The 21,293-nt window shown below is 38.0% G+C and overlaps 1 protein-coding gene across 3 annotated transcripts in view; it reads left to right on the top strand.

The window, feature by feature from the left end:
- The window catches only part of LOC121313425 (E3 ubiquitin-protein ligase MARCHF6), a 38,167-nt gene that overhangs the window by 12,770 nt on the left and 4,104 nt on the right, over positions 1–21,293 (top strand). Inside the window, exons 6-22 of one of the 3 annotated variants that reach the window (XM_041245949.1) lie at positions 1,011–1,179; positions 1,409–1,601; positions 2,195–2,256; positions 6,291–6,323; positions 6,666–6,717; positions 7,062–7,120; positions 11,032–11,112; positions 11,785–11,853; positions 12,143–12,217; positions 15,598–15,732; positions 17,078–17,197; positions 17,304–17,404; positions 18,458–18,595; positions 18,688–18,892; positions 19,778–19,847; positions 20,118–20,299; positions 20,429–20,563. In XM_041245949.1, coding sequence (XP_041101883.1) covers positions 1,011–1,179; positions 1,409–1,601; positions 2,195–2,256; positions 6,291–6,323; positions 6,666–6,717; positions 7,062–7,120; positions 11,032–11,112; positions 11,785–11,853; positions 12,143–12,217; positions 15,598–15,732; positions 17,078–17,197; positions 17,304–17,404; positions 18,458–18,595; positions 18,688–18,892; positions 19,778–19,847; positions 20,118–20,299; positions 20,429–20,563 — 1,879 coding nt within the window. Of the gene's footprint in view, positions 1–1,010; positions 1,180–1,408; positions 1,602–2,194; positions 2,257–6,290; positions 6,324–6,665; positions 6,718–7,061; positions 7,121–11,031; positions 11,113–11,784; positions 11,854–12,142; positions 12,218–15,597; positions 15,733–17,077; positions 17,198–17,303; positions 17,405–18,457; positions 18,596–18,687; positions 18,893–19,777; positions 19,848–20,117; positions 20,300–20,395; positions 20,564–21,293 lie in introns of all 3 variants that reach the window. The other 2 variants (XM_041245948.1, XM_041245947.1) reach the window with 2 other exon arrangements.

Genomic DNA, 21,293 nt, shown 5'->3' with positions numbered 1-21,293 from the left:
TGCTTCGAAACTGCTCTGTACTTTTCCACGCTGTACTTCTCCCACTCGCTGTCGCTTCCACTCGCTGTCGCTGGGAAGACTGCCTCGTTTAACTGCTGAGAGAGAGAGAGAGAGAGCTGCTACATCCTAATTATGAGAACATTCTGTTAAATTAGCGGGAAAGAACAACACAACACGAAACGGACACGTTGCAAGCTACCTAGTTCCCAGGCAAGTGTGAGAATGAAATGCAAGTTAAAGTAGCATCTGGGGGCAGTGATTAATGGCATTGCTTGCTCATTTGTCCGAATAATGAAGAAGGTGAAACAGACATCAAGGTAAAAAGAAACAACTTTGTTTAGTAATTAGCAGTTTAATTAAGATATTGAATCGTCCCAAAACACGGTCACGTGAACAAAGATATAAACCTGAAACTTTTCCGTTTCCGTTTCAAAATGCTGTATCTGCGTCTTTCTAGTGCCTAATGGTTCAGCAGTTTTTCTGGCACTTAATGTCGTTATAGAAGTTTAATAACTTTAATTCTGTCATCTAGGGAGGACCTTTTGTTTCTTCACGTTTTCTCTCTTCCTTTACAAGAAAGTGCTGTAGTTTTGTTGACTATGGATAAAACACAGTTAAAACTGTTACCGTATTCTGTTGAATTTAGGATGTACCATTTAAAACCATATTTTTCTTATAACAATAGCTCTGTGTAAGGATGCTTAATACAGGTTTGAGTCCATTGCTTGTTAACAGAATTATGGTCGCTGGTCGCATTAGACAGGTGGTCACTTAATACAGTTAATTAAATACACAAATAGTCCAGCCTCCAACATGCCGATTGCACGAAAGCGTTGCTCTCTTGTCAGACGTGGCATATTGTTTTGTTTTTTTTTCTGTGATTTTCTTTATTGCTTTTCTTCAAGCTTGCAATTCAACAGCTCCATATTCAGTGTCCAATCTGTTGTAATATATGTACACATATACACACACACACAATTTCACAAACATGATTTTGTGTTTTGTTTCAGGGAAAATGTGTTGGCAGACTGCTTACAAGGCTGTTTTGTGGTGACATGTACGCTCTGTGCATTTATAAGTTTGGTCTGGCTACGAGAGCAGATTGTTCATGGCGGTGCCCCCCTGTGGCTAGACCAGAATCAGCAGCATCCTGCCAATGGAGCTGGTCTGCCAAACGAGGTAAGTGCAGGAACAAACCAAACGGAGAGGAGGATTCTGAAAAGCAAATAATGAGCACTTACAAATAAAACCATAAGTTTACTTTCCTCAGGCAGTTGTCAAGTTCTTGTTGGCAGGAATGTAATGAAAACTGAGTTTGTGTACTTTTATATTTGAGAAAAATAGAAGCTGCTATTTTTTTTTTTTTTTTTGACAAACTACAGTATTGCATCCTCTATTTTTGAAACAGGCCCCTGGTGCAGGGAATGGGGCTGCAGAGAATGTGCCAGCGCCACCACCCCCTAACCCCCCTGCGGAAAATGCAGTGGTGGCAGAGATTCCAGATATCCAGGTGGACCCTGCCGAGGACATGGAGGCCGATAACGATGACGAAGATGACCCAGCGGCTGAGGATGCCGCTGATGCAAACAATGGCGCACAAGGTCCTGACCGTTTTTAAACTGTTAAATGTTCAAATATTTTAAAACCAAAACAAATAGCCACAACATTTCTTCCAAAAACGTATTTGTCAGGGAGTGTTCTTTAATAAAATGTCTGGACATTGACTGAAAGTGAAGTCCTGAATTTTAACAGAGAGTTTCAAAGACCCTGATTAGCACTGAGCACTAAAACTCACAAGGTCACTGTTGTTAATTTAAATTTTAACTTGTCTAAGAACAAATCTAAATGCTATTTTATGTCTTCTTTGGCCTTGTCTAACAATTAACCTATTTTCCAGTTCTAGGTACTAAATTTAGACTTGGCACCTCTCAAATAAATATTTTTGGGGCTTCCCAACCAGTAATTGAATTCAAAGTAAACATTTTAAAGAAAAATGATCTTACAACCACAGTGAATTTAAGATTACGTAATAATGTTACAAAATAGCAGCAAATATTTTAACTTTATCAAAAAAAAGCCCAGCAGTGTAACACAGATTATGTGTAAAACCATGTAAGCCTCCATCAAATCTGACGCAAATTCACAGCTAATGTTACCAAAATAAGACATATCTATTTAACTTTCCTCCTGTTAGATGATATGAACTGGAATGCACTGGAATGGGACCGGGCTGCTGAGGAGCTTACATGGGAGCGCGTAAGTGTGTGAAATTTTTTTTTTTTTCCTTTTGTAATGTAAACCTCGGACTATCAAAAGTAGTTCTATTTGTACAGGGTTAGAAACTAGCACAATTTTAGTACTAGTTCTAAGGACTAGTCCTTATGTAAACTTGCTAGTCTTTATGTGAAGTTCCTGAGTCAGAATAAACATCTGTTTGGGGTGCCTTCCCCCGCATTCCAAACCCCAATAAAGTCTGTGTGGACAACACCATTGACAGCATACTTCACATGGCATATCGCTGCCTCAGTAATGGAACTATCTGTAGAACCGACCAAGAGAACCAACAAATATTTAACAGTTGCCATTCTGATTAACAGGGTTGGAATGTGGGTCCTCACAATAGTGTGTATTCACTCCTGTGTCTGTTTAGAATTTCTTTAGATTTCCCCCACGTTTAATTATTTTGCCTCATCCAGGTCACTCGTCCATTCAAAATCAGAATACGGTTGTGCATGATTTGCATGGGCATGAGCTGTTCTAAAAAGCACTTCTAGCTTTAAAATCACAGAGGTGTTTATGGTGTGTAGTAATTGTTACGCTTTTGTTGTGCCTTCATCTTTGCCTTCATCAGTTTCACAGTTATAATGATTACATGACTTTTCATGTGCTTTAAAATCGACTATCTTAAAGGTAGACGACCCAGTCACAAATGTGCCACTCTGGCTTTTGTCATACTGGACACACACCTTGCAGTACATCTTATTTTCTGAAGGTGTAGGCTAACTGCAGCGAGTCAAATTGTGAAGCCAGGTTACTGAAGAGTGCGCTGTCTCTTTTCTCTATCGTGTTCCTTGTGTTTGTGAATCATCTTTTTTTTTTTTTTTTTCTTTTGGGGTGGGGGTTTGCAACCTGGTATAAATCTCTACTTTTGTAAAATTTCTTCACACTTACTTCAAAGATGCAATATGCTATTCATTTTATTCATCGCCATGGTTTAAATGTGACATTTCAGTATCATAAACTAAATCTTTTTTATATGTCAAAAACCATATAAAAATAGCTCAAGTGAATAGCCATTTCCTCACATTACGTTTCTTTGAAACGGACCATATGAAATTGCTGTTCTAGTATTTTACACTAAATCTTGTAATACGAATACATTAGTAATAAGACATAGTTAAGCAAGCATCCCTTAAATCTATACATTTCAATACCTGAATATTTTACACTGATTAAAGATCGACCTACCAAATAAGTGTGTTGTGTTCAAGCAATTGGGCTTTTTCAAAAAAGAAATACATAATTGAAAAGTGAAACGTAATGTGAGGAAATGGCCATTTTTATACTGTGTTGATGTCTAAAAATTACTTTTTGTTTATATCGAACTTCACAGTTAAACCACAGCGATGAATGAATAGCGTAAGTCATCACACGGACAAAATTCAATGAAACGCTGATGCATTCGCATATCTCAAAGTAATGCAAAATCCGGCATGACAAGTGGAGATGAAGGGAGGTTTCAGTTTTGAGTGACTGTTTACTATGTAACACAATTTTTGTTCCTGGGTAGTAAGTGTTATTTCCTAATTGCTTATGCCTCAGAAGTATAGAAAATGGCTGTTATTCCCCACAAACTTTGCTTTTGTGACCAGGACAGTGATATTTAGAAATTTACCTATTTCCAATGAGAAAACGGGCGAATTTGTGTCTTTTCGTTTACATAAAGTCAGAAAAAAAAGCATATGAATCCAAATTAACATGTATTTATACTAAAGTAATACAAAAATGACTACAAAAGATTTAGAAGTGAGTAATTTTTCAAGATTTACGATTATACTGTAAATCACTTTCACGAATCAGCCCCCAAATGTAGTCTCCCATCATGTTCTCGTTATACTGTCCTTGGTAGCGGCGTTCAAAGTACACTATATCCTGGTGGAAGCGCTCGCCTTGCTCCTCTGAGTACGCTCCCATGTTCTCCTTGAATTTATCAAGATGAGCATCAAGGATATGGACTTTGAGGGACATCCTACAGCCCATTGTGCCGTAGTTCTTCACCAGAGTCTCAACCAGCTCCACATAGTTTTCGGCCTTGTGATTGCCCAGGAAGCCCCGAACCACTGTGACAAAGCTGTTCCAAGCCGCTTTCTCCTTACTAGTGAGCTTCTTGGGGAATTCATTGCATTCCAGGTTCTTCTTTATCTGTGGTCCTACGAAGACACCGGCTTTGACCTTTGCCTCAGACAGCTTAGAGAAGAAGTCTCGAAGGTACTTGAAGGCTGCAGACTCCTTATCTAGAGCTCTGACAAATTGTTTCATAAGGCCCAATTTGATGTGCAGTGGTGGCATCGGCACCTTCCGGGGGTCCACCAGTGGCTTCCACTTGACGTTGTTCCTCCCCACAGGGAACTCGGTCCGCTGTGGCCAGTCCCGCCTGTGGTAGTGCGCCTTGGTGTCCCTGCTGTCCCAAAGGCAAAGATAGCAGGGGAACTTGGTAAAACCGCCTTGGAGACCCATCAGGAATGCCACCATTTTGAAGTCTCCTATGACCTCCCAGCCGTACTCATCATACTTCAAGGTGTCCAGCAAGGTCTTGATGCTGTTGTAATCCTCTTTGAGGTGCACCGAGTGAGCCAGGGGAAGAGACGGGTACTTGTTACCATTATGGAGCAGCACGGCTTTGAGGCTCCTGGATGAGCTGTCAGTGAAGAGGCGCCACTCATTCTGGTTACAGGCGATTCCGATTGCCTCGAACAGACTGGTCACATTGTGGCAGAAGCAGAGCCCATCTTGACGGGTGAAGAAGCTGGAAAAAGGTTGGTGACGCTTCCTCTGATCTGCGACTTGCACACTTTCATCCAGCAAGTTCCACTGCTTGAGCCTAGACGTCAAAAGCTCGGCATTGGACTTGGTGAGACCAAGATCTCTAATCAAGTCGTTGAGGTCTTTTTGGTTGGGGTAGTATGGGTTTCTCTCCTCAGCTCCACCTCTGAAAGTGTCATCTGGATCTACAACGTCTTCCTCGCTCTCTGACTTGCTGCTCTCTTCTAAAGACGGCTGCTCTCTCTCCAGTGGAGTGGGTACGAGGAGCTCGTGGCAGTGTGGCAAGGGGCGATGGATGAAGGAAGGTCCGGATACGTGATAGTAGGTGCATTCTTGCCAGTCAGACGTTTGGAAGCATCCACCATGCAGAGGTAGCAGTTTCTTGAGTGGTCAGTGGGTTCCTGCCAAATTCTTGGGCTAGCGAACTTCATGGCTCTCTTTTCCCCTCTGTACCATCCTACAAAAATACATTTATTTCACCCATGACTAATGTGTAAGAGATTCTCGCAACATTTTTCATATATAATATATTTTTTCAATAACATTGAAAATTGTAAAACATTTTAAAATTAAAAACTTTTACAATTTTAAAAATTTTAACAAATTTTATAACATTAAATTCCGAGCAACAATTGTCCCTCTTACCTTCCAGAGTTTTTTTTGCAGTGCTCGCAGGTGAAATGAGGTGCCCAGGGTTTGTCTTGATCCCCGACAGGCATGCCGAAATATGCCTTGTAGACCTCTTGATGCCATCTCAGAGAAATGCAGATATGTATCCACTTAGGCAGCTGGAACTAAACTGAACTGGTGGGCTTAAGGCCCCTGTATTTATACTACTATTTATATTACTGGAAAGTTCTAGAAAGTTCTAGAAGTTACTCCAAGTTTACTCAGCATTGAATCTATCTGGAATGTTCTGGAAAATAGGTAAATTTCAAAATATCATTGTCCTGGTCACAAAAGCAAAGTTTGTGGGGAATAATAGCCATTTTCTATACTTTTGAGGCATAAGCAATTAGGAAATAACACTTACTACCCAGGAACCAAAAAAAAAAAAAAATTGTTACACGGTGTTATCAATGTTTGTTCACTACTTTTTTAAAAGAAGCATGTGAACGCGAGAGTATATCTGTACACTTGTGTTAAGCACTCGCCCACAGGACTACTGAGACGCAGACGTCAACTAGTCCTCATCAGTTTTAATTCACCTCATTTGTATATTACAATCTTTTTTTTTTCTCTTTTAGATGCTTGGGCTGGATGGTTCCTTGGTTTTTCTGGTATGGAAAAGAGCAAATTAAAACTTGTTTTGAAAGGCTTTAAATAATACAAACTGTATTTTTGCTGTGTTCACATTTAGGTTTTTTGAAGTGTAAAACTTGACACAGTGAAGCTTCCTTAAAGGCTCAGTAGACAGCTGCTCCATATCTTTGTACATTCCTGTATACCATTGAATCCACTAAAGATGTTTGTGCATGTTAGACACATACAAGTATAGTGTGTCTTATCAATAACATTCAGCATTTAAATTGATTTCCAGGTTTATTAATGATGATGATGATGACAATTCATTCTTTTAATAAATGTTACTGCAAGTATTGTATTCTTTTTCTTTTTTTTAGGAACATGTTTTCTGGGTTGTTTCATTAAATACACTCTTCATTCTTGTGTTTGGTATGTATATTTCATATTGCTGATTAAAGCTTAGGTCTGAGATGACAGTGCCTAATGCAGCTAAAGTTAAATTTGCCATATTGGGTCTGCATTTAGTTTTGATTTCCTGACAAAGGCATTTATTTTATATTTTAACACAGTGTGGATCGATTTTGTTCTTAGTGTAATTTATTATAAAGATCCACAAAAAAAAATTATATGAAAAGATAATTTGTTAATGTTGATAAATAGCACACAGTTTATATGATTAATTCAAAAACCCAGCAGCAAATTCATTATCAGCATTAAGAAGTACTATTAGTGCAGTTAACTCATTGTTTGAATAATGTTCTTGTGTATTTCAGCATTTTGTCCCTATCACATTGGTCACTTCTCTGTGGTTGGACTTGGCTTTGAAGAATATGTAAGTAATAGCATAGGGCAGTACACTTCTGTACTTTTTTTACAATTATTAAGCATTGCCTATAGCGGGTTCAGTTAGCTATCTCCCACTGTCACATTGTCACATTTTAGAAACCTGATGTGATACAGACTTCCTGTTTTGAAGGGTTTTATAAACTTATTAATGAGAATTGGCTGGCAGCTCTCTCCACTTGACTAATACAACTGTCCTATTAAGTAAAGGTTTTTTTTCAAATGTAAAAGACCAAGCATTTTTAGATTGTTTATGTTGCATACCTTGTGTTGAATAACTTTTTAATGTTAAATTCAGACAAAACAGAAGTGATGATACTGGGACCTCAGAAAAAAAAAAAAAAACCCAGTTGGTTGGTGCTTTATTTGATCGACTCTGTACAGATTTTAGGGCAGAAATAAAAAACGTAGGTGTTATATTTAATACAGACCTCTCTTTCGAAACACACATAAAAAATGTTACAAAAATTTCCTTTTTTTCATTTAAGAAATATTGCAAGACAGAGGTATTCTTTCCAGGCAGGTTTCGGAGAGATTAATGCATGCTTTTATATCATATAGGATTGAATGTTGCAGTGGTCTTTTCATTGGGACTAACCACAACATTATTTCTTACCTCCAACTTGTACAAAATGCTGTTGCTAGAATTTTAACTCGGGTCAAGAGGTGAGAGCATGACACCCTTGTATTGGCGTCTTTGTATTGGCTGCCGGTTAGTTTTAAAATAGATTTTAAGGTGTTGCTTACTCCTCCATACCTTAAAATATCTTTTGGAACTCTATGTCCCTAATTGTCCACTCTGATCACTGGATGCTGGGTTACTGTCGGTACCTATTGTTCAGAAAAAAAGGAGGTAGATCTTTTAGTTATGTGGCACCTAACACAGTGGAACAACTTGCCTATCACAATTAGAGAAGCCCCTTCAGCTGAGGCATTCAAATCTAGATAAAAACGAATTTTTATAGCCTGGCATTCTCAACTGGATGTGCCGATATTCTCTTGTTTCCATATTGTTCCCATTGTTGCTGTTTTTAAAACGATTAAAAACACATTTTTATAATATAGCTTATAATGTAAAACAAGAAAATTTCACGAGCAAGAAATGTTTGCTAATTTCACGTTTATTAAAAGTCTGCAAAATGAATGTGCCGTGAAATATTATTCATACGTGTGCCGTACATTAAAAGAAAATTATTGCAATTATTATTGCAGTTATTGCAACAAAAATGAACCTTGGAGGCCATTAGCGAAATTAAGTTGCCGCAAAGAAAATCCTGTTTTACAGTATATCCTAATTTTTCTATCTTTTTTTTTTTTTTTTTACATATTTAACTTTTTTGGTTTTATTCAGTTTTTTTTTTTTTTTTTTACTGCTTGTTGTTTTTGTAATATGTATTTTTATCCTTTATCCTGTCGTAAAAGACACTATATACAAAATAAAATTGATTGATTGTTAACAATGTTCAGAAACAGAAGTGTTCTGGAGAATGGGGAAAAAATCACCCTCCGTGCCCTGGAGGTTTATAGAACTAAATGAAAGACCAGGAAATTTAACCCAGATTCATGTATTTTTCCTTTTACTGAGCGAGGATTTCACTTTGAGACCATTCATATATATATATATATATATATATATATATATATATATATATATATATATATATATATATTATTTTTTTATTATTATTATATACATACATACATACATTTATTTATTTATTTTTTTGGGGTAATGATTACAAAAAAAAAAAAAAAACACATATCGTTAGTATTCACCCCTCTTGCACGTTTTCACAGTGTTGTGTTACAACCTGAAATCTTGATGCATTTAAGTGGGATTTTTTTTTTTTCAATTGATTTACACAACCTACTGAATAATTTGAAGAGGCAAGAAACTTTTTAGTTTGAAACAACAGTTAATGAAAGAAAAAAAAAACTGAAATGTCGTGGTTAGATAAGTATTCACCACCCTGAGTCACTACTTGGTAGAACCACCTTTGGCAGCAATTACAGCTATGAGTCTTTTGGGGTAAGTCTCTACCAGGTTTGCAAATCCAGATCATGCAATATTTGCCCATTCTTTTTGCCAAAATTGTTCAAGCTCTGTCAAGTTGGATGGGGTTTGTTGGTGAACAGCAATCTTCAAGTCTGGGCTTTGACTGGGCCACTCTAGGACATTCACTTTCTTGTTTTTAAGCCACTCCAGTGTCGCTTTGGCTGTGTGCTTGGGGTCATTGTCCTACTGAAAGGTGAAACTCTGTCCCAGTCTTAGATCTTATGCAGACTGAAGCAGGTTTTCCTCAAGGATTTGCCTGTATTTAGCTACATCCATTCTGCCCTCTACCCTGATAAGAATCTTTTGCCACATATTTTCAGAGTCTCCCACATGCCTTTTTGTAAATTCCAAACAGGATTTTACATGGGCTTTTTTCAGAAATGGCTTCCTTTTTGCCAATCTTCTATACAGGCCAGATTTGTGGTGTACCTCCGCTATTGTTGACACATGGACAGTTTCTCCCATCTCAGCCATGGAACGCTGTAGGTTTTTCATTGGCCTCTTGGTGGTTTCTTTGACCAATGCCCTTCTTACCCGGCTGCTCAGGTTGGAGGACAGCCTGCTCTAAACAGATTCTGGGTGGTGCCGTATACCTTCCACTTCTTAATGATCGACTTGACTGTGCTCCAAGGGCTATTCAATGCCTTTTGAAATCGTTTTATACCCCCTCCCCTGATCTGCCTTTCCACAACTTTATCCCAGAGTTGTTTTGAAAGCTACTTGGTCTTCATGGTAATGGCTTTGAATGCACTACCCAACTGTGGGACCTTACAGAGACAGGTGTATTTAATCTGAAATCATGTGAACCACTTTTATTGCACACAAATGGACTCTATTTAACTTGTTGTGTGAATTCTGAAGGTAATTGGTTGCACCTGAGCTTATTTAGGAGTGTCATAGCAAAGGGGGTGAATACTTATCTAATGAAAACGTTTCAGGTATTTACCCATTTTTTCACACATTGAAAGTGTTGAGTAGGTTGTGTAAATCAAAGGAAAAAAATCAAATTTAAATGCATCAGGATTTCAGGTTGTAACACAACAAACTGTGAAAACGTCCAAGGGGGTGAATACTTCCTATAGGCACTAAGTGCATGATGCATATTTAAATACTATGTAGTACACATACATTTAGTCTATGCAGATAGGTAGATTTTTGTAACCTATTTCAGTACTGGAAACATTGAAATAATAATAACACAAAAAAGAATCTCTCTTTAAAAACAGTTATTAATGTTAAATGCACATCATGCTGCGGGATTCTTTGCGTCCATGAATTGGCCATATTCCGGTGTTGTTGTTGTTGTTGTTAACATGGCTGTTCAGTTTTAAAACTAATGCAGTAGTACAGCACCGCTATTACATTATGGTATTATCGTAAATTGATCCAGCTGGGTTTTGACTGCAGTCGCAAAAGTGTCTTTACTGGATGCGCCACTTGAGAGCCCCTTAGATAGATTGATTGATTATTGCACTTTTGAGTTGCTTCCCCTGGTTGTGATGTGTTCCTGTGTCATGCTGATAAAGCTGTGGTGAAACTTGATATGGCATGCCTTCGCACAGTTTGAGGGTATCATGCTCTAGCTTCTAATTGGCTAATTATTGCTGTGTCATTTAGTGAGTCTTTTCCACATAATCAGAGAGAATTTGTTTATCACGGTACTGACACCAATTGACAAAGCTATTGAAAGCTCTATCTTGAGGACTGTGTCTCTGTTATTCATTTTGTTGTGTTACATAGTATGGCTGAAGATTCATAGTCACCTTTTCCATTATTCTGACACCTGTAATGTAGTAACCTTGTATGTATATTACTGATCTACTTTGTTTTCTTCTTTCTGCTAGGTCCAAGCTTCTCACTTCGAAGGCCTGATAACAACGATTGTCGGCTACGTCCTCTTGGCTGTAACTTTAATTGTATGTCACGTATCCTTTTTACTGAATGCGGAGTCTTCTGCTTTGACATTTAGTTGATTTAGAGTGCAAGGCTGGATGTGCATTATAAAGTTCTTGCAACTTCACTTTAGTAACCACCTAATACAGTATGTCTAATTTACAGTTTTCAACCCAAACATTATTTTCTAGCATAAGAGACGGGGTCAGCAGTTGTAATTAATCCTTAAAGTCAAGTATAAAAAAACCTGTGGGGTTGTCGTTAACTGCAGTTCCACTGCCCAAACCCCATATTCTGATAACAATTCTCAGCGAGCATACAGATTTTGTTGTTGTCCTCTCCCATCTCTCTGTAAGCAGGTTGTAGTAAAAGATGGTTAAGCAGTTTTCAGAGGTCATGAGAACATTGGTGTTAGTTTCTTATTAAATACAGGTCTGTGTCTTACTGCAGATGGAAACAGGAAAAAGTCTAAGCTGGTTGGTACTGGGACATGTTAGGGTTCTTAATTTGGTGCTTACTTCCTCTAATTTTAATCTGCAACATTATTTTCTACAAAAGCATTTTAAACAGTCCCCAAATGATCTAAGTCATTTTAATCAACCTACATACTGCATGTAAATCTTTAAATTAAACATGATTGCTTGAAGCTATAGAAATGTGTCCGATTTCTGTATAACACATTATTCCTTAATTAGATTGAACAGGGACTAGCAGCAGTAGTGAAATTCCAAAGATCCCGACGTTTATTGGGAGTTTGCTATATCGTTGTCAAGGTAACTTTTAACTTACAGGAATTTTTTAAGCTGAAATCTGTAATGGCCTAGCTCAGAGAATTAATGAACCTACGACTATGAGACCTGTGCTAATTAGTTCATGGTTGCTCAGTGTGGCACATGGTAAAGTGTTGCAGTAATGAGAAGGGTATGCTGGGCCATATTTCATCTGGTGATATAAAATGTAATGGCCTAGTAGTCAGATTGTTGTTTTCCTCTAGAATATTGAGATCAAACTTTCAATTGAATGTACCATGAGATATACAATTGTAGTTATTCTTTCTTCAAGGTTTCATTGCTGGTTGTTGTGGAAATCGGTGTGTTTCCTCTCATTTGTGGTTGGTGGCTTGATATTTGCTCCTTGGTAAGTGAATTGCAAAAAATGATTTCATAACTGCTTTTTTTTTTTTTTTTCCATTGTTGTAATATTTTAAACCGCTTAGGCGTTTGCCCAGTTAAATGTGTTTTATTGTTGTGAAAAAAGAATGTGTTGATGTTGCAAGTAAACTAAGAAGTTGATCTACATATACCGTGCTGAGGTGAGCCACAAGGAATCACTGTGGATTGGAGCAATCGCCCTTTTGTTGTTTTTTTTTTTGTTTTGTTTTTTTGAATAACCAAGACAAGGTGGTTAATGATTTCCCAGTGCTGTAAAATTGCTCTATAAAAAAATACAGCTGTGGCTTAGCCCAGTGGCGTACAGGTTGATCACATGTAACAAAATAGCTTTAATACAGAAAACATGATATATATAGAGAGAGAGAGAGAGAGAGAGAGAGAGAGAGAGAGAGAGATGTTTGCAGAAGTGTTCACCTTCCTGCAAAGTTTTCACATTTTGTTGGCACCTGAGCGTACTCCACGACACTTTCAAATTAGACTTTACATGTAGAATCTACACAAAATACTCCATGTTGATAAAGTTAAAAAATGCTTATAGAATATAAATAAGTAAGATTTACAGAGGAAAACAGATTAATCTCAGTTGCATAAGTGTTCAATCCCTTTGCTACTGCAGCCCTAAATCAGCTCAGTTGCAAATTATTTGTTTAAAAGGTTACAGAATTAGTGAAATGGTTTCAGCCTGTGTGTACTCAAAGTAGTTTAACTTGTAGTTAATTTCCCACAGATATATAAAGACTTTCTAGCTGCAACGCACATAGTGATCCAACAAAGCAACCTTTAAGAACAAGGAGCTTTCGAAACAAGTCAGGGATAAAGTGGTAGAGATGCACAGAGCAGGAGAAGTGTACAAGAAAATTTTAAAGGTGCTGATTATCCCTCTCAGCACAGTGAAGTCCATCATTAAGAAGTGGAAGATGCATCCTACCACCCAGACCATACCCAGATCAGGTTGTCCTCCCAAACTGAGCTGCTGGGCAAGCAGGAAACTGGTTCGGGATGTCACTGAAGCCAACAGTGACCTTGAGAGATCTGCAAAGTTCTGTGTCTGAGGTGGGAGTCAGTGTTCACACATCAACAATAAGCTGGTCCCAACACAAATCTGGCCTGTATGAACGGATGGCAAGAAAGAAGCCATTACTCATAAAGGCTCAACCTTAAGCACGTATGGAGTTTGCGAAAAAGCATGTAGATGATACTGCAGACATGTGGGAAAAGGTTTTGTGGTCAGACGAGACAAAGATACAACTTTTCGGTCAAAATTCTAAACGTTACGTCTGTGGCAAGCCCAACACTGCAAATCACCCAGTCAACACCATCCCAACTTTCAAGCATGGTGGTGGCAACATCATGTTATGGGGATGCTTCTTTTCAGCAGGGACTGGGAAGCTTGCTAGGATAGAGGGGAGAATGGATGGTGCAAAGTACAGGTGAATCCTCGAGGAAAACCTGTTTGAGTCACCAAAGACTGGGGAGGAAATTCACATTTCAGCAGGTCAATGACCCGAGGCACAAAGCCAAAGCCACACTGGAGTGGATGAACAAGAAGAGAATTAATGTTCTTGAGTGGACCAGTCAGAGTCCTGACTTGAATCCAATCGAAAATTTATGACGAGAGTTGAAGATTGCAGTCCATGAACAATATATATATATATATATATATATATATATATATATATATATATATATATATATATATATATATATATATATATATATACACACACACACAGTACTGTGCAAAAGTTTTAGGCAGGTGTGAAAAAATGCTGTAAAGTAAGAATGCTTTCAAAAATAGACATGTTAATAGTTTATATTTATCAATTAACAAAATGCAAAGTGAGTGAACAGAAGAAAAATCTACATCAAATCAATATTTGGTGTGACCGCCCTTTGCCTTCAAAACAGCATCAATTCTTCTAGGTACACTTGCACACAGTTTTTGAAGGAACTTGGCAGGTAGGTTTGCCCAAACATCTTAGAGAATTAACCACAGTTCTTCTGTGGATTTAGGCAGCCTCAGTTGCTTCTCTCTTCATGTAATCCCAGACAGACTCGATGATGTTGAGATCAGGGCTCTGTGGAGGCCATACCATCACTTCCAGGACTCCTTGTTGTTCTTTACGCTGAAGATAGTTCTTAATGACTTTCGCTGTATGTTTGAGGTCTGTCATGCTGCAGAATAAGTTGGGGCCAATCAGATGCCTCCCCTGATGGTATTGCATGATGGATAAGCCTGTACTTCTCAGCATTGAGGAGACCATTAATTCTGACCAAATCCCCAACTCCATTTGCAGAAACTTGGAAGGAACCTCCACCATGCTTCACTGTTGCCTGCAGACACTCATTCATTTACCGCTCTCCAGCCCTTCGGCAAACAAACTGCCTTCTGCTACAGCCAAATATTTCCAATTTTGACTCATCAGTCCAGAGCACCTGCTGCCATTTTTCTGCACCCCAGTTCCTGTGTTTTCGTGTATAGTTGAGTCGCTTGGCCTTGTTTCCATGTCAGCGGTGTGGCTTTTTGGCCGCGAGTCTTCCATGAAGGCCACTTCTGACCAGACTTCTCCAGACAGTAGATGGGTATTCCAAGGTCCCGCTGTTTTCTGCCAGTTCTGAGCTGATGACACTGCTGGAATCTTCTGATTGCAAAGGGAAGTAAGCATGATGTATCTTTCATCTGCTGCAGTAAGTTTCTTTGGCCGACCACTGCGTCTACGGTCCTCAACGTTGCCTGTTTCTTTGTGCTTCTTCAAAAGAACTTGGACAGCACATCTGGAAACCCCTGTCTGCCTTGAAATTTCTGCCTGGGAGAGACAATGCTGATGCAGTATAACTACCTTGTGTCTTGTTGCTGTGCTCAGTCTTGCCATGGTGTATGACTTTTGACAGTAAACTGTCTTCAGCAACCTCACCTTGTTAGCTGAGTTTGGCTGTTCCTCACCCAGTTTTATTCCTCCTACACAGCTGTTTCTGTTTCAGTTAATGATTGTGTTTCAACCTACATATTGAATTGATGATAATTAGCACCTGTTTAATTAAACAATTATACCATACACCTGACTATATGCCTACAAAATCCCTGACTTTGTGCAAGTGTACCTAGAAGAATTGATGCTTCTTCTGTTCACTCACTTTGCATTTAGCTAATTGATAAATATAATCTATTAACATGTCTATTTTTGAAAGCATTCTTACTTTACAGCATTTTTTCACGCCTGCCTAAAACTTTTGCACAGTACTGTATCTGTGTGTGTGTGTATATATATATATGTGTGTGTGTGTGTTTGTGTGTATATATTTTGTTTGTAACACTAATAGGCAGAGTTGTTGTTGGGTCCGCAGGAAATGTTTGATGCTTCATTGAAGGACCGAGAAGTGAGTTTCCAATCAGCACCAGGCACTACTATGTTCCTGCATTGGCTAGTAGGAATGGTCTATGTGTTCTACTTTGCATCTTTCATTCTCTTACTTCGAGAGGTGAGTAAATTATACTATGTTCAGCTGGCTTCTGTATAATTTAGTCATTGGTCTCTTCAATATATGTAGTGAATTTTTGGAGTTTATTTTAATAGGGACAAAATCGGTAAAAAAATTGGTAAAAATCAGAGGGGGGGGGGGGGGGGGGGGGGAAGAATCTCAGAAAAAAAAAAAAAAAAAAAAAAAAAAAAAACAAAAAAAACACTTTAGATGTGGAATAGCAGTTCTGGTCTTTGATTAATAATGTCCCTGGCATGTATGATGAAGCAGAATCTGTGCAAGTCGAAGCCACATTTTACTAAGTTAGGTGGTACTCTGACAGAAATAGTATCTACAGAAGGTATGAATGTGACATTAGCACAAAACAAGCCAGGTTTATTCGCCTTGAAATCATAAAAAAAAAAGAAAATGGACAACTAAATCATCACCATTTTCTGTGATATATTTACGGTTGATTGTCGCCGTTAGGCTGTGTTTTACTACGGACAGTACTGTTACACGAAGTCACCAATACATACCTCTCAGCAATAAACAGTGGCTGTCCAGCAAAGCACAGCGCTCTGACAAACTCATTAACACAGTCATTCTGCGCTTTCTTTTTATTAAAGCATGTGTAAAAGCCGGATAAATGGATTGCTTGTCTCTCAGTTCACTTGTTTTAGTTTAATGTGTTGCTTATTTTTCAGTATGTTCTTTCATTGTCAACGCGAACATGTACCTCAGTGCAGTAGTATTTGCAACGATATGCCTCCTCTGCCCCATTCCTGCTATTTTTGCTTTTTGTATAGTTAGAAAGCTTTGTTTTCTTTCGAATATTCATAAACTGACTTACATTTTCTCCCCATTCGTCATCCACTAAAATTTTTATATTTTCATGTAGTTATTTCAATTTAGTTTTTGATCAAGCTAGTTGTTACTATGACAAGCAATTGCCACAATAATCAGACTTTGATTGGCCAACATAATCAGGTGATAATATGTTTGTGAAGTGACTGAGAACCACATCAAAGTAAAACAGCATTTTAATCAAAATATTGTGTTTTTCCTAGAAAATAGTACCAGGAAAATATTGATTAATAAACAAAAATCCAGTGTAAATCAGTAAAAACTGGCGTCCAATTAAAAAAAATCCTATAATTTTTTTGGTAAAATTCGGACTAAACTGAAAACACAGAAGACTAAATATTTGCTATAGACATACCAGTTTTATGTTGTAAGTCAACTAACGCTTGTTAAAAAAAAAAAAAATAAAACACGCACTTGGGTGATGTTGAGCTGCAGTATGCTCAAATGCAGTAAGCGCATTAGTAATAAATTAATGTGAACATTGACTGTAACATTACAGGTGCTGAGACCGGGAGTGCTATGGTTTCTGAGAAACCTGAATGACCCAGATTTTAATCCAGTCCAAGAAATGATTCACCTGCCTATATACAGACATCTTCGAAGATTTATTTTATCAGTGGTAAGAACTTAAGTTTTCCCTTGTGTTTTAAATTATTTCCCAAATGTGTTTTTTTCTGTATCAAATACTAATAGGTGTTGGTTATTTTGTATTTATTTTTATTCAGGTCGTGTTTGGGTCAATTGTCCTCTTAATGCTTTGGCTGCCAATCCGCATAATCAAACAGATTCTACCTGATTTCCTGCCTTATAATGTGATGCTGTACAGGTAATTCTTCATCCCTGTCTGTCTGGGGAACATTTTCTATGGCAGATGTTGTACTTGGATGTATGTAAAAAACAATATTGATGTAATTGTGCACTCTCAGACTTGTGTAATGGACATGCTTTTGGCACACTTGCTATGATTATGAGAGACTGTCTCTGAACTTTGCAGCTAAACGTAGTATTCTCTTGACCCCCAGAAAACGTATCTTTTTTTGGTAATTGGTGGCTGTTTTTTTTTTTTTTTACTGTCCATTGCCTTGGAGTTCAGCCAGATTTTGTGATGATTTTGAAATGTGATACAGTTAACTTTTCATTCATCCTTTTCTTATTTTTTGGTGGCATTGTGCCACTGCGTTAACCATTCATCATCTTCATTGTATCCAGTCATGGTTTGATGGCTGTGTTTTGGGGGGAGGTGGCCCTCCGCGGCACTAAACTACATGATGTCATCGTGTAGTCGCTAGTCAGCCAACATTGTGGATAGCTGTTAGCACCCATGGACAAGGTCTCTGGCCAAATTCATTGTCATCATTAATTCATCTGTTCAATTGCAATTTAAATCATCCACGTTACGGGTTCAATTTCCGTGAACACAAGCAGTAGAATGAGCACAGATTAGAAAGCAGTCCATTTACGCGAATGCTAGATGTAATTTGTTTTTTTTAATATGCTGTAATTTTGAGAAGACAAATGTGCCATCGTAATGTGTAAGTTTTTATTGTATTTGTTTCACATTAGAATGCTGTTTCAGTTAATGGTGGATTTGAAGGTGATGCTTGTTATTGCATCAAAGGGAGCTGTAATATACAGTCTACAGTATTAATTTATAAACACGCCCGTAATAAAACAAAACGGATAAAAACATCGTGTAACTGGATTTTAGTTGTTTGCGGACCACCTGGCGTTTACTCACGGACCAGCATGTTAATCTCCATGTTGGAGTTACTATGTATTTGAGAACAGTGCAGTTTTACAAAGTTGTTGGCTCAGTTAGCAGTATTCTGTAAAGTTGAAGCACTGTGTGGTTTTATAATCTCTTGTTTGCTTCTCCCAGTGATGCCCCAGTGAGTGAGCTGTCTCTGGAGCTGCTTCTGCTTCAGGTGGTGCTTCCAGCTCTTCTGGAGCAAGGACACACCAGGCAGTGGCTGAAGGGTCTGGTCAGGGCATGGACTGTAACGGCAGGCTATCTGCTGTAAGTACATGTCCAATATACACTACAGTGTAGCATTCCATTTCTTTTTAGAAGTACAGTTTTTGAGGTACTTTTTATTTCTGGTCATACAGAGACCTTCATTCTTACCTGTTGGGAGACCAGGAGGAAAACGATAACAATGCCAACCAGCAGGCCAACAATAACCAGCAAGCTCGCAATAACAATGCCATTCCAGTGGTGGGAGAGGGGCTCCATGCCGCTCACCAGGCTATTCTACAGCAGGGAGGGCCAGTGGGCTTTCAGCCTTACCGTAGGCCTATGAGATTCCCTTTCAGGGTAGGTGTTTAAGTTACTGAGAATGCCTTGTATACTTAGCAGTCACGGCTAATAAAATAGGTCCATAAATCTTTGTGAGAATAGAAAAAATCAACACCAGCATGGATATATTTATTTTTATCGTTTTTGTTGTTGTTTTGAGTTAAGGGTATGTGATTGCATTATTTTGCAATTAATCCACTGAAATGCTTCACAGAAAATAGTTTTGATAGTTAATTATTGCTTTTTAATAGAAACATACTCTTTAACCCTTTGCAGTCCATTTATTCAGCGCTTGTCGGGCGTGTCCGGTCTAATTTATTTTCACACGCGCTGCTTAATTTTTAATTTTTTTTTTCAGAGTAAAACAGGTTTGAAATGCATTGAATCGCAAAAGATCTCCAAAAAGCTCTGCAAATGTCTGTGATATTCTTTGAGCGCTGGATGCAGAAGAAGCTACCTCCTTTGTTATCTCTGTAGTGGATGGGGTGCTTTTTTTTAGATTTCATTCTGCTCCTATCACTCTCACTCAGCCACTGAAAGGTTTTCTCTGCTTTTTCCGGAGAAAAAACGACTAGAGACCTGTGCTTCATGTCTTTTTGATGATTTTGGACAGGGTCCGACATTGGATTGGAAAGGGAAAATTGTAACATCGGACCTGGTCCGACATAGGACTGCAAAGTGTTAAACTTGTTTCCTTTCCCTTGTTTTTTTTTGCTGTAGTTGTATTGATGGAATGTTCTATATTTTTTATAATTAAGCTAGTTCCATTACAGAATATACAATGGTGTATGGTGAGATTATGTGCTAAACATAATAAGCAATAACGTAATGATCTGTAATAATGAAAACAATGTTATGGTAATGGACTTAATGGTTTTTTTGTTTTTGTTTTGTTTTTTTCAGATCGTGCTGTTAATAGGTTTCATGTGTGCAACATTACTGATTGCCAGTCTCATTTGTCTCACATTACCAGGTGTGTTATTTGATTGTTATTATTGGTATATATTTTTTTTTTTAAATCATTTTTGAAATTCATCATGAAATGATTAAGCAGTTCTATATCATTTCATCTTAAAATGTATGAGTCAGTTTGTGTGGATATTTTTTTTTCTTTTAACTTAATTTTTTAGAATGTTTCATGCTTGATACATTTATGAAAGTCTGCAGAGTTTTTAGTTACATTCAACATTAAATTACTGGTGTCTGTAACTTTTTTTTTTTTTTTTTTTTGGGGGGGGGTCAGTATTCACTGGCCGCTGGTTAATGTCTTTTTGGACGGGCAGTGCCAAGATCCACGAGTTGTACACAGCAGCCTGTGGGCTGTATGTGTGCTGGCTATCCATCCGAGCTATCACTGTCCTCCTTGCCTGGATGCCGCAGGGACGTCGGGTTATTGCACTTAAAGTGCAGGAGTGGTCTCTTATGGTAATCACTTGATTTATCATAAAATTAAATTTGGTCATTTTACCCATTACTTTGTCCATGCAAGTCGTTGATACTATTTATTGTTTGTCTCTCTAGCAGCTATCAGCAGGTATCTTGTTGGTTTTGCAGATAGTGAAGACCTTGATTGTGGCTGTGCTGCTGGCTGGGGTTGTCCCCTTGTTGCTGGGCCTCTTGTTTGAGCTGGTTATAGTAGCCCCTCTGAGGGTACCTTTGGATCAGACACCACTATTTTATCCGTGGCAGGTATGTATGTTTTGTTGCACGTTGCAGCTGTATCTACATAGATTGATGATTGATTTTATATATATATATATATATATATATATATATATATATATATATATATATATATATATATATATATATATATATATATACATACACACACACACACACACACACACACACACACACACACACATATATATATATATATATATATATATATACACACACATACAGTACTGTGCAAAAGTTTTAGGCAGGTGTGAAAAAATGCTGTAAAGTAAGAATGCTTTCAAAAATAGACATATTAATAGTTTATATTTATCAATTAACAAAATGCAAAGTGAGTGAACAGAAGAAAAATCTACATCAAATCAATATTTGGTGTGACCACCCTTTGCCTTCAAAACAGCATCAATTCTTCTAGGTACACTTGCACACAGTTTTTGAAGGAACTCGGCAGGTAGGTTGGCCCAAACATCTTAGAGAACTAACCACAGTTCTTCTGTGGATTTAGGCAGCCTCAGTTGCTTCTCTCTCTTCATGTAATCCCAGACAGACTCGATGATGTTGAGATCAGAGCTCTGTGAGGGCCATACCATCACATCCAGGCCTCCTTGTTCTTCTTTATGCTGAAGACAGTTCTTAATGACTTTCACTCTATGTTTGGGGTCGTTGTCATGCTGCAGAATAAATTTGGGGCCAATCGGATGCCTCCCTGATGGTATTGCATGATGGATAAGTATCT

The sequence above is a fragment of the Polyodon spathula genome, chromosome 3 (genome assembly GCF_017654505.1).
Source record: "Polyodon spathula isolate WHYD16114869_AA chromosome 3, ASM1765450v1, whole genome shotgun sequence".
Lineage (NCBI taxonomy): Eukaryota > Metazoa > Chordata > Actinopteri > Acipenseriformes > Polyodontidae > Polyodon > Polyodon spathula.
This window is presented reverse-complemented; position numbering and strand designations above follow the sequence as displayed.